The 13,578-nt window shown below is 32.7% G+C and overlaps 1 protein-coding gene across 1 annotated transcript; it reads left to right on the forward strand.

The window, feature by feature from the left end:
* Positions 1-4: 4 nt before the first annotated feature.
* On the forward strand, positions 5-13,378 carry LOC134279808 (integrin alpha-4-like; the record flags this gene model as incomplete). The annotated part of the gene is made up of 11 exons (XM_062762224.1): positions 5-82; positions 404-458; positions 977-1,087; positions 4,643-4,752; positions 5,287-5,346; positions 5,465-5,632; positions 6,038-6,143; positions 8,133-8,318; positions 10,022-10,222; positions 12,521-12,672; positions 13,115-13,378. Coding segments are annotated over 11 exons (1,476 nt in total), but the record flags the coding sequence as incomplete, so codon positions are not given.
* Positions 13,379-13,578: the final 200 nt, after the last annotated feature.

A 13,578-nucleotide genomic window follows, 5' to 3' on the forward strand; every position in this document is an offset into this window, starting at 1 on the left:
GACCCTAAGCTTCCGGATACCCACGGATGATTTAGATTACTACAAAGCGCCTCTCATAGGATTATCTATTTCTGATACAAAGGTAAGTTTTATGCACCTGTAATAAGAGATTCGTGGGAATATAGATCTGGTGTTTAGTTATGGCCAAGATGGAGTTTGTTCTTACTGAACTGAAACGAAAGTAAATAAAAATCTCGCATATTTGAACTTTTTTTTGCAATTAAAAAGCACTGATTACATCAGAAGAAAAATATTAGGAAACAAATTTTGAGGAATATATGTTTCATGTTCCTAATTTTTAATTTTCTGTCTCTAATTTTTCATGATTTTCTTGTATAAGATTTACCGGAATCAAAACATGCATGGAAAGCATATCTGAATTTCATATATTTTCTGCTTCCAGATACCCGTTTTTGATACCCTCTATGGCGCCCCTAATATTGGAAAGTATTCTACGGGTAGGATACATTAAGATCTGTAATAATATAAATGTAATTAAATTAAAAACACATGGTTTCTATGAAAATAGTAGTATATAAAGCTTGTAGGTAAAAATCAGTTTTGAAGGAAATGGGCCCCGAAACAACTTTCTTATTGTCCACGTTTATTGTCACTGAAACTCGATCAGGCCCATAGACCATAAAATGAGAACAGACTTAAGTCAAAAATTTAAACAATTAAAACTTTTGAAATAATTTTGATATTGAAACAAAACTTTCATCACATATTTCAATTGAAATATTACGCAACAATGCAAATTTTTAAACAAATGCATAAAATAAAACTCAATAGATTAAAAATAAAAAAAATTGACTTAAGTCTGTTCTCAGTTTATGGTCAATGTTCGTTTAATTTGAAAGAAAGTTATGAGTTTGATTATTTGTTTAAAGTCGTCCTTTTCTAACTTTAGTTTCAGTTGGATAAAAGTGCTCTAAAGGACTGTGATCTAAATGATATCAAAATAACGTTTTTGCAGGCGGTCTATTGGCAAAGAATGATGGTGATATCAGAACCGCGAAAAGTTTGAAATTAGAAGTAGAAAGGTCAAAGATCGTGCAAAACACTTATTTAACTGGATCATTATTTGGTAAGTTTTTTATAATTTTTTTTTTTTACAAAATAAACACCCGTTTACCATCGTGAATAGATAAATACTCTATATTCAATTGAATTTTGAAAAGCGCCGATTTTTCCAACTTTTAAGTTATGTACGGAGGTACGGCATCTCTTATATTTAAAGCAATATGAGCTGCATTTTTCAGAAATTTATTTTGCAGATAAAATGTGTTATTATGATTAATTTGTGTGTAATTTAAGGGTCCTCCACACACACACAACTTATGTTCTCATGTGACTGAGCATTACTTTTTAAAACAAGCATATCAACCTTTAAAAACCAGGAATTAAAATATAATTTATACTGATTTTTTAAATATTAATTTTACCAGTTTCAAGATATTTTTCCCACGGCGTTTTCATACCTAGCACAACAAATTTTGTCTTAACCTATCGTATATTTGTAAGCTCACAGAATAACCATAAAAACTTAATTTTATAAATCGACATATTTTTTTTTACAGAAATTTATTTTATTTATAAAAAATAAATAAAACTCATTTTCTCTAAAATACATCTAGAGAAAAATCAAGGAAGACTCCATTTGTATAGAAAAGGCATCAATGAATTAGATTACATGTACACCAAAAAATTAAATTAAAATAAAATGCACTGATGTAGAAAAAAATGTTTTCAAAATCTTTGGTATCAAAGTTCCTCTTTGGAGTTATCTTAAGTTTTCTGTTGCCCGGGACTCAAAAACTTTGGCAAGTCTCCGCATACGTATGAGTATAGCTACTCATTATTGGCTACTGAACTGGACAGATATAAAAGAGAAAAACTAGAGACGCACACTATTTTATCAATATTTATAAACACACAGTGAGATAATATATTATTGAAACGCACATATTAGTGCGTAAAAATATCAACTTTCAACACAGACTCTGTTGACGATCATATGTCAGTGGGTTGATTAGCCTGAACGTATAAATTACCAAAAAGTTCTCGTCATACTGACATCCGTTGTTTACGAATTATTATGCAATATAAACCCAAACGTCTGTTGTTCTTTTATAAGAAAAAAAAAACCGGACATCTTTTTCTATCGGTCTCTCCGTGACCATGCCATGTGTTCATTGTTTATGATTAGGGTGTCGCTCTCAGTGTAGTGCATACTATTCCCTTAACAAAACCTTTATCTCTAAAACGTTTGAAAGACTCTCTTACAGGCGGTGCCTCGGCAAATTGTGAGTGGACAAACTACATAAAACCGGAAGTCAAAGTATTTTTTCTCTACATACGTCACAAGTCACATGGTGTGGAGGACTCTTAAAGTCTTATGATCAATAAAACCAAGCGAAAATTTTAAATTGCTTCAGAAGAAATATTTCTGCACAGTCAATTGTATAACACTTTATAAGAAATCAAAATTGTACAGGACGACAATAATGTAATTTTGCTTATAAAAAGATTATTATAAGATCATAAAAAGTTCTTCCATCAAAAATATGAACAACAGAAGTTTATAAATGTTCTATTTCTCTACCATTGAAATAGTTAATCACAAATTTGCAACTTTTTCTCTTGTCAAACTTGCAGCTCATATCGCTTTAAAAAACCGTAAAAGAATGGCTATAGGTTTGGTTTTAAGGACAGTAAGGTGTCAACCGGTATTCAATCAACACAAGGTAAAATAGGAGGCAGAATAACACATGATGAGTTAAAATGCAGCCTATTTCTTCTTTCATTCTCATTTTTTGAGAGAAACATAGGAGGAAAAAAACATTATGGAAGGAAAATTTCGTAAGGGCCATCGTGCGAGAGAGAGCGTCAAGATTAGGGTTCGTTCCCTTCTTATAATAACGTAAACTGTGCTTTGATATGATTTACTGTGTGTATTATTTAGAGTACGAGTTTCCTACTGTATCGGAGATACAGGGCGGGGCTTGAGGCGAGAGCGATAGCTCGAGCCGGGCCCCGCCCTGTATCTCTGATACAGTAGGAAACGAGTAATCTAAATGACTTGTGACATGACCTTTCTTATGACCTCACTAATTTACATGCGTATTTGGGTACATATCACTCAACCAATCAGATGATTTTGCAGAAAGCTGATTTAGTATCCCATTTTAAGCATTTGTAACTGAAATGCCGAGTGAGGTGGACGTACAGGTATTTATCATTTTGAAATAATTATTTAGGGGATGTATAATATATTTTTGTTTTCCAAAAAAAAAAAAATAAATAAATAAATATAGATTTCATTACGTAGTGCTTTTTTTCTCCATTCAGCTCTTTCTGGCATTTTTTTTAATTTAAGCTTCGACTTTAATTAATGCAAAACATTTTGATATATAAGAATCGTGCAGGAATGTTTTTGAAACAAAAATGCATCGGGGATAGCATAATCTGATAGAAATGTCAGACAATGTCCTCCGGTCGTCATATACAAAAATGAAATGAACAGATGAAAGGAAGGGGGCCCAACCATATTTAACTTCATGTTTTTAATAAAATGTAGTGTAACCAAAGGGGATCTGAGCAATCACTGGTGCCCCCCATCCCACCCTCCTTGATTTTTTTAAAAAAAATTTCTTTTTCGCTTTCGTGAATGATTTCTGGTAAACTTGTATGCATACGCTGTTTAATTTATCAACAAGTAACGATATCACGCACATAGTGTCTTGGTTGGATATAAATCTAACCCCACGAAATACGATTTTTCCACTGATTTTTTTTTTCATGGGGGGGGGGTGTTCAAAGTATTCATTTGTGAACTGCCCCACTCCCTCTTTTCTTAAGTTTTTGAATCCGACACCATAATAAATTTACGTCGTAAAATTTTATTCTTAATTCACCTCAAATTTTGAGTAAATACTAACAGTGCTACATGTATCATGCGAATTGAACGATTTTGTGCCTGTATATACAGATACAGCTTTCCGTCATGGCTAAAAATAAACCGTACTGTATCGTTGATATTTTGCAGATACAGTACAGTTTCTGCTCATTTGCATAAGAAACGCCCACAAAAAGTGTTCTGTATCGCAGTTACAGTATGCTTGACTTCAAAGGAAAACTCGCCGGGTCATGTCACAACGTTTAAATAAGTGTTAGGCTTAATATTTATATAATTAAAAAGCTTCCGTATATTGTCCTACTGTAATGATAATCCGTCGATTATTAAAGTCAGCGCTTCTCGCAAAAGTCCACATCCCTGATTGCAATAAGTGTAAGCATTTAATAAAGTTGTATTTGTTCATGTCTGTTAAAATTTATTAAAGATTGTTAAAATTTATTACAGATTATGATCATTACCAGGTATAACACTTATAAAATGATTTACTCGTTATCCCTTTAAGACTAGGCTTATCCCATAGACAGTGCCATAGATACAATACAAATCGCATTTACACTAATTTAAAGTTATGTTAATTATTTACTTACTGCTTGGATTTTATGCTATTAACTTTTATTAAATTTCTCAATATCAAGGACACTGAATTCTGCTAGACTTTGAAATTAAGCCTACAAGAAACTCAAGTGCAAGCATCTAATAAATAAATTATACATTTATTTTTAGGATACAGTATTGCAACGGGTAATTTAGGAGGCGTTCCCCAAGAAAGACTTAATTTCCATTTTGTTGTCGGCGCTCCCGGATTCAGCAATAAGAATGGAGTTATTGGGGCTGTAAGTTACTACAGTGAAACTTGTCTAATCTGAATGCTGTGTCAGTCACGTAGCATCGTTTTTGAAAGGGGGATGATGCCAGAGACATTTTTTTTTTGCTTACCTGAAAAAGTTGACTAGCAAAGAAAAAAAAAAGAAAGAAAGAAAAGAAATATTTCTAAAAGTCGAAAATCCTAATTTGGGGGGGGGGGGGGGGGGGGGGGGCTGGCGTTAGAAGATATAACTTCTTTCAATACCAACTTCTTTCAGTACCACTTTTTTAAAACTACAATACTACATTCTCCTTATATCACAAAAAGTTGGCCCCCTCCCGTTGCTACGTTCCTGTGTGTATTGCGAAATCCTTCTAATACGAACTGATATCTGATTCTCTTTCAAAGAATTCATCTTTTCAATCTTCAAATGTTCTTTAAAACGTTATGTTGTCCTATCCTGACAATATCTTTGGAATCAGTTACGTTTTGATTAGACAAGTAACACTGTAGTTAAAATTAAAAATTCGAACAATATGACATATCTGGCGATTGTTTTTAGTTTTCAGTGTTGCAATTTGGGACCGCCTTTCAACAAGTCAAACAGATTGAAGGAACGCAGGTAATCGGACAAATTTCACAAAATTAATTCAATTCAAATATTCAAAAAGATTGTATATTTATTAAATTTTATTTTAAATAAAACATTCTCCTATCTCTAAATATTGAAAATAAATAAGGTAGGAGGTGGATTTGGTCAAACACTCTGTATTGCTGATGTGAATGGCGATAATAACGATGAGATCCTGGTCGCGGCACCAAATTGGTTTTCTATGGGTGACCAGGGAAATCAAGTGATTTATGATGTCGGAGTCGTTTTTGTATATTATGGCACTGGATCATCTTCGGTAAGATAAAACTTGTTTTTATTTAGGTAGCTTAAAGATTTAAGGAAATTTCTAAAAGCAACACGTATATGATATTTATAGCATTCATATTTTCAATACCAGTATACTAGTTACATAATGGCACTTTTTCTAAGATATTCAATCCTTTCTATAATTTTTATATAAATAAACGTTAATCCAGCAATAAATGAGGTCTGTTTACAATATTGTACTGATAAATTATTGGTTCCGGCTTTTGCAAAGAATAGATAACTTGTTCCATTATTTGAAGCTGCAATACATGTACGTATAGTGGTTAACTTGTACTACGAAAAAAATAATAGAACAATATCAGCAAACCCGTATTTTTGTCCTATTTGATATTCATCAAATAACTTTTAATTATCCAATTTTTTGTTGTTGTAGATAATTGATGACACAGCACAAGAGATTCGAGGTTCCCTCGCACGATTCGCGAGATTCGGAACTGCAATTTCTAACATTGGTGATATAAACAAAGATGGGTACAATGGTATGTCAAATAGTCAAAACTGATAAAAAAAAATAAATTGAGGTTTTGTCTAGCCCATTCTATTCCCCTTCTCCTATTTTTAGTTCATTTTTAACATGTTTTATATATTTCAATGTAAGGCATTCAAAAGATCACCTTTTCTTTTTTCCTCATACTTGTACAACTTTTGACAGAAAAGGTAAACTAAGTTTGAAATATAGCGGGCACCATGTTTTTTGTGGACCAGGGCTGATAAAAATATTTCCTTATCTACTTGTCATAATAAACATAGAATATTAAATTTAATAAAAAGATTTAACAATCAAAGTCATAAATAAATTTAATATTGTTAATAAAATCAACAATCTGAGTTAGTGTTTTCAAATAATTTATTGATTAAAAAAGGGAATAAACAAAGCATATACTACTAACTGATATTTCCCCAAAATATGTGAAATACAGAAGAAATTCGGATTAGTCAGTATATTTGGTTATATCATTATTATCAATAATATCAATTTGGTAGTATCGTCTGATAAACCATATCATATTGGTTACATCTTTTATGAAAAAAAACCTTCTGAAATAAAAATAGAAATCTCATGATTGGCAACAGTATTTTTAATTCTTAATATCAAGGAAAAAGATAATGACCTTGACCTTGCTCTCAACATAAAACGGTAAAATTTAATCTTTTCGATTCCCCCAGTTAGTAATTTTTATTTTTTTAATCAATGAAAATTCCATTAACTTTTTTAATCTGAGATAAGAAAAATCCTTCCTTAAGGAATTCAAAAACAATCTCTGAAAAAAATTGATTTGTAGAATTGAATTTTTTAAAGATGTGTGTAGTATGTTTTATTTTTCGTAAAAGTATTAAGGCATAGTAGTGAATTGCGAGAATAAAAAAAAAATTAAGTGAATCTAATTTAATAAGTACATTTCAAGAGGTTAGATTTATCATTATTTAATTTGCTATTTATTATTTGTTTATTGTTTAACACCGAATTGATAATTTTTCAGCCATATTTATGCAAAAACTTAAGTTTATTTAACCGGATGATGAAACGAATTCGTTTTTTTTTTCTGGCAAACCCAATCAAGCCTTCTCTTTATTCAAATCAGAGAATCGATCTTTTTCTTGCCAAGGTCAACCAAAATATCGGATTTGTTGAATGAAAAATTTGATATCTCCATGAAGTGTCCCAAGAAATTTGAGAATATAAAAACCACTTATTACTTAAGTTTAAAATCTTGCCATTCTTAACCAAATTCTGTAGATCTGGGTACGCTGTCATAAAACATACATAAGTCTAAGAATGCTCTCAAGTCTGAGAATTTTCTCAAATCCAAAATTTTCAGACTCAGCAACCATCATAAAAAAAGTTGAGAAAAATAAAAATTCCTTAAGCTCTGTTTTATTCTCAAATTCTCAGCTGAGTAATTCTCAAGACTTGAGTTGAGAATATCTTTGAGAATTCCCAATGTTCTATGACGGCGGACCCTGGGTCCACCGTTATAAAACATACTTAAGTCTGAGAATGCTCTCAAGTCTGAGAATTTTCTCAAATCCAAAATTCTCAGACTCAGCGGCCGTCATAAAAAAGTTGAGAAAAATAAAATTCCTTAAACTCTGTTTGATTGTAAAATTCTCAGGTGAGTAATTCTCAAGACTTGAGTTGAGAATTTTTATGAGAATTCTCAAAGGTTTATAACGGCGGACCCTGTTAATCCTCAAACTGTTTAACTATACAGATATCCTGTAGTCAGAGAGGCACCAATACGTATTTACTGTTAAAATTGTCTAATCTGACATGCACCAGTCTGGAATACGAAGTTTGTTCGGAATAGACAGGGTGTCAGATTGAGTGTATGAAATGTAGAGAAACATTGAAAAAAAAAATGGAAGCAAAATTTATCGTCGGAATTCACAGTATGATGGATTGCACAGGTTTGTGATTAATCAGTTTTCACTGTATTTAAATAAAAACTTTTTTTTTTACTTATTAGATATAGCTATAGGAGCTCCATTTGAGAACAAAGAGGGGGCTGTATACATCTTCAGTGGAGGGAATACTAAATTAGAAGACAAGTACTCACAGAAAATAGCAGGATCCTATGTGAAGCAAGGACTTCAGGGATTCGGATGGTATATATCAAGAACACCAAGGGATTTAGATGACAATTTGTATAATGGTAAACATTTAATGAAAATGTAAAAAAAGTTTTTTTGAAAAGATCATGCACATACAAGCATATTATTTTGCTCTCATTATTTATTATTATTATTATTATTTACATGTGCTTATGGCTAGCGTATTAGAGGTTAAGCTCCATTCTTTTTTATTGATACATGTATTTGTGAAACTTGCAGACTATTCAGTTCTGTTTTTAAGTTTATGATATTTTGTTTTATTAGCTCACCTGAGCCGAAGGCTCAAGTGAGCTTCTCCGATCACATTTTGTCCGGCGTCCGTCTGTCTGTCCGTCTGTCTGTTTGTCTGTCTGTAAACTTTTCACATTTTCGACTTCTTCTCAAGAACTGCTGGGTCAATTTCAACCAAACTTGCCACAAAGCATCCTTGGGTAAAGGGGATTCAAGTTTGTTCAAATCAAGGGCCACGCTCTCATTTAAGGGGAGATAATTGGGAATTAATGAAAATTTGGTGGTATGCTTTAAAAATCTTCTTCTCAAGAAACACTGTGCCAGGAAAAATGAAAATAATGGGAATACATTCTCAGGTAGTGTAGATTCAAATTTGTTCAAATAATGACCCCCAGGTGTAGGGCGGGGCCACAATAGCCGACCAAAGTTTTACATAGAAATATATAGGAAATTTTTTTAAAAAGCTTCTTCTCAAGAATAGCTAAGCCATAATTGATCATATTTACATGGAAGCATCCTCAGGTAGTGTAGATTCAAGTTTGTTAAAATCATGACCCCCGGGGGTAGGGCGGGGCCAAAATGGCCGACCAAAATTTTACATAGAAATATATAGGAAAATTCTTTTAAAATCTTCTTCTCAAGAATAGCAAAGCCATAATTGATCATATTTTTAAGGAAGCATCCTCAGGTAGTGTAGATTCAAGTTTGTTAAAATCATGACCCCCAGGGGTAGGGTGGGGCCACAATGGCCGACCAAAGTTTTACAAAGAAATATATAGGAGAATTCTTTAAAAATCTTCTTCTCAAGAATAGCAAAGCCATAATTGATCATATTTATATGGAAGCATCCTCAGGTAGTGAAGATTCAAATTTGTTCAAATCATTACCCCCGGGAGTAGGGCGGGGCCACATTGGCAGACCAAAGTTTTACATAGAAATATATAGGAAAATTCTTTAAAAATCTTCTTCTCAAGAATAGCAAAGCCATAATTGATCATATTTATATGGAAGCATCCTCAGGTAGTGTAGATTCAAGTTTGTTAAAATCATGACCCCCGGGGGTAGGGCTAGGCCACAATGGCCGACCAAAGTTTTACATAGAAATATATAGGAAAATTCTTTAAAAATCATCTTCTCGCGAATCGCAAAGCCATAATTGGTCATGGGACTACATTTGGATTTAATTTTTTCAATAATAAACTAATTTCTACTTTTTCCTAGCCACAGTGCTCAGGTGAGCGATGTGGCCCATGGGCCTCTTGTATTTATCATACATGAGTTTCATTTTTTCCATAGCTTTTAATGCTTGTTTGAAAAACAACCAAAATTTCAGCTTTGAAATGTCAATATAATGACAGATTTCTATTTCTCTGTAATATTCACATTTAGAGAATACAAATCATTCACTGACAGTCGTGTTTCCTTTATTTTATCATAAGATTTCAGTATCAGTATAGATCAGAAACTGCAGTGTTTTTATGCAGATTTTTTCTTTATTTTTTCTTTTTTGTAGATTTTGTTGTTGGTGCATACAGATCAGATACAACTGTGTTGCTTAGGACCAGAAATATCATTGATGTCAACTGTGAAATATCTTACACGCCAAATCCCATTCCTCTAAACTCAAGTAGAACTTTCTGCGATGTTGATTTCAATCCCTGCTTTAATGTCTCAATTTGCTTCAACTTTACTGGGGAAGGAATTAATAAAACGAGTAAGCATACAGTGACGTCTCCATATGAGTGAAAAAATCTCCAGAGGGACGTTAAACAATATACAATCAATCAATCAATCAAGAAGTAGTTAAATGTTGAAAATTGCTTATTTTTTATTTTGAAAATTTTTGACTACAAATGTTAATATATTAAAAATCTTAGTTTTTTTAAATTAAAACTAAATTTGAATACAGAATATCCTACCAAAATCATCAACACAAGAGGCGCAACACAATGTGACCGGTTATCTGGGAATACTTACTCCTAAATAGTTATCTGAACCCTCTTTTGGAGTTTTTAGCTCACCTGAGCTGAAAGCTCAAGTGAGCTTTTCTGATCACATTTTGTCCGGCGTCCGTCTGTCTGTCTGTCTGTCCGTCTGTCCGTCTGTCTGTCTGTCTGTCTGTAAACTTTTCACATTTTCGACTTCTTCTCAAGAACCGCTAGGATAATTTCAACCAAACTTGCCACAGCGTATCCTTGGCTGAAGGAAATTCAAGTTTGTTCAAATGAAGGGCCACGCCCTCATTCAAGGGGAGATAATTGGGAATTAATGAAAATTTGGTGGCATATTTTAAAAATCTTCTTCTCCAGAACCACTGTGCCAGGAAAGATGAAACTTATGGGGAAACATCCTCAGGTAGTGTAGATTCAAGTTTGTTCAAATCATGACCCTCGGGGGTAGGGCGGGGCCAAAATGGCCGACCAAAGTTTTACATAGAAATATATAGGAAAATTCTTTAAAAATCTTCTTCTCAAGAATGACAAAGCCATAATTCATGATATTTATATGGAAGCATGTTCAGGTAGTGTAGATTCAAGTTTGTTCAAATCATGACCCCCGGGGGTAGGGCGGGGCCAAAATGGCCGACCAAAGTTTTACATAGAAATATATAGGAAAATTCTTTAAAAATCTTCTTCTCCAGAATGACAAAGCCATAACTCATCATATTTATATGGAAGCATATTCAGGTAGTGTAGATTCAAGTTTGTTCAAATTATGACCCCTGGGGGTAGGGCGGGGCCAAAATGGCCGACCAAAGTTTTAGATAGAAATATATTGGAAAATTCTTTAAAAATCTTCTTCTCAAGAATGACAAAGCCATAATTCATTATATTTATATGGAAGCATGTTCAGGTAGTGTAGATTCAGATTTGTTCAAATCATGACCCCCGGGGGTAGGGCGGGGCCAAAATGGCCGACCAAAGTTTTACATAGAAATATATAGGAAAATTCTTTAAAAATCTTCTTCTCCAGAATGACAAAGGCATAATTCATCATATTTATATGGAAGCATATTCAGGAAGTGTAGATTCAAGTTTGTTCAAATCATGACCCCCCGGGGTAGGGCGGGGCCAAAATGGCCAACCAAAGTTTTACATAGAAATATATTGGAAAATTCTTTAAAAATCTTCTTCTCAAGAATGACAAAGCCATAATTCATCATATTTCTATGGAAGCATGCTCAGGTGTGTAGATTCAGATCTGTTCAAATCATGACCCCCGGGGGTAGGGCGGGGCCAAAATGGCCGACCAAAGTTTTACATAGAAATACATAGGAAAATTCTTTAAAAATCTTCTTCTCAAGAATGACAAAGCCATAATTCATGATATTTATATGGAAGCATGTTCAGGTAGTGTAGGTTCAAGTTTGTTCAAATCATGACCCCCGGGGGTAGGGCAGGGCCAAAATGGCCGACCAAAGTTTTAGATAGAAATATATAGGGAAATTCTTTAAAAATCTTCTTCTCAAGAATGACAAAGCCATATATAATTCATCATATTTATATGGAAGCATGTTAGGTAGTGTAGATTCAAGTTTGTTCAAATCATGACCCCCGGGGGTAGGGCGGGGCCAAAATGGCCGACCAAAGTTTTTAAAGATATATATAGGAAAATTCTTTAAAAATCATTTTCCAAAAAATAGCAAATCCATGATTGGTCATGGGACTACTTTTGGATTTAAACTTTACAATAAAAAGCCATTTTCTACTTTTTCCTACCCTTAGTGCTCAGGTGAGCGATGTGGCCCATGGGCCTCTTGTTAGGGATTCCTGTGTTTAAATTTTCTTAAGACGGATCACTCTTTGTTATATAATAATTCACTTTTTTTCATTCATCAATTAAATAAATTTGTAGATTATGCTCTCATCGCCCAAATAAAATTATAATTAATGTTCGTATAAAAACAGATAAGTTAAATAATTTTTAAAAATTCTTCTTATATGATATTGTAAGGAAACATTTTGACAGGCTCAATAAATATCAAAGTGATCCAATACTTAATTTTCCCTAGACATTGATTTTACCATTACCATTGATGCCAATGAGACAAGGAAGAGGGCAGAGATGACAAATGGCAGTCACAGATTTGAGGAACTAACTGTCCGTGACTTCACCATCTTTTCCTTCAAATCAAGTTGTTATTCCTCAGAACTTACAGTAGAGGTGGGTCTATAAAGTTATTCATAAAGTTAATCTGAAAGACAAAATTTAAAGTACTATAAATCACGTATTTTCGCAGGGTCTAATTTTTGTGGTTTGAGGAATAAATTTGGGTTCGTTGAGATTTAATTTCGTGGATCAATAATTGCTAAGTTGTAATATTTGTGAAAAATTACATTTCATGATGGACAAAAATTCGTAGCTCTCTCCATACCTAGAAAACCACAAAAATTAAAACACCACGAAAATTTGTGATTTCAAAAATGATATTTGATAAAACGGTAAACTTTTTTTAATACAAAAAAAAAAAAAATGAAATAAAATTAATGTTTAATTTCTATTTGTATATTTCATATTTCATTCATATCGCATTTAAAATTGATTTGGAATTTTTTTGTGCTATTAGTAATATCATTTCTTTTTTTCAAATTTTCTTTTATATCAGAATATTGATAGAAGATTTTTTCAAGTCATTGAAAGACCCGTTTCTCTCAGAGTAGATTATAACATAAGCAACGTTACTGTGGATCCCGGAACTGTTAAAGCTATTTTGAGAAGGGATATTTCTGCATCATTCTTTGGACAGGTAAAAATTATCCTATCTTATTTTATACCTAAAGAGATATTTAAAGGAAAAAAGTTGTCAAATTTCACATCACATTACACCATAAACCGTCAAGTGATTGCTCAGTGAATCCTAAACCGAAAAATTTTCAAAATTTTAGCAAATAGATCTGATTTCTGACATACTACTAAACATAAGATAGTTCTTTAACAAGACATACACAAGATGCATGAATGTCATTATATAAAGAACACGATACATTTTTCATTAACTGATCAATGTGTCCCCGAATATTTCTAATAATGCTCGTACATGGCAACATTAATGCTGGAATGTTGAAAATA

Source organism: Saccostrea cucullata, unplaced genomic scaffold (genome assembly GCF_032062105.1).
Source record: "Saccostrea cucullata isolate Sc308-1 unplaced genomic scaffold, CSIRO_AGI_Scuc_v1 ctg12900, whole genome shotgun sequence".
Classification (NCBI taxonomy): domain Eukaryota; kingdom Metazoa; phylum Mollusca; class Bivalvia; order Ostreida; family Ostreidae; genus Saccostrea; species Saccostrea cuccullata.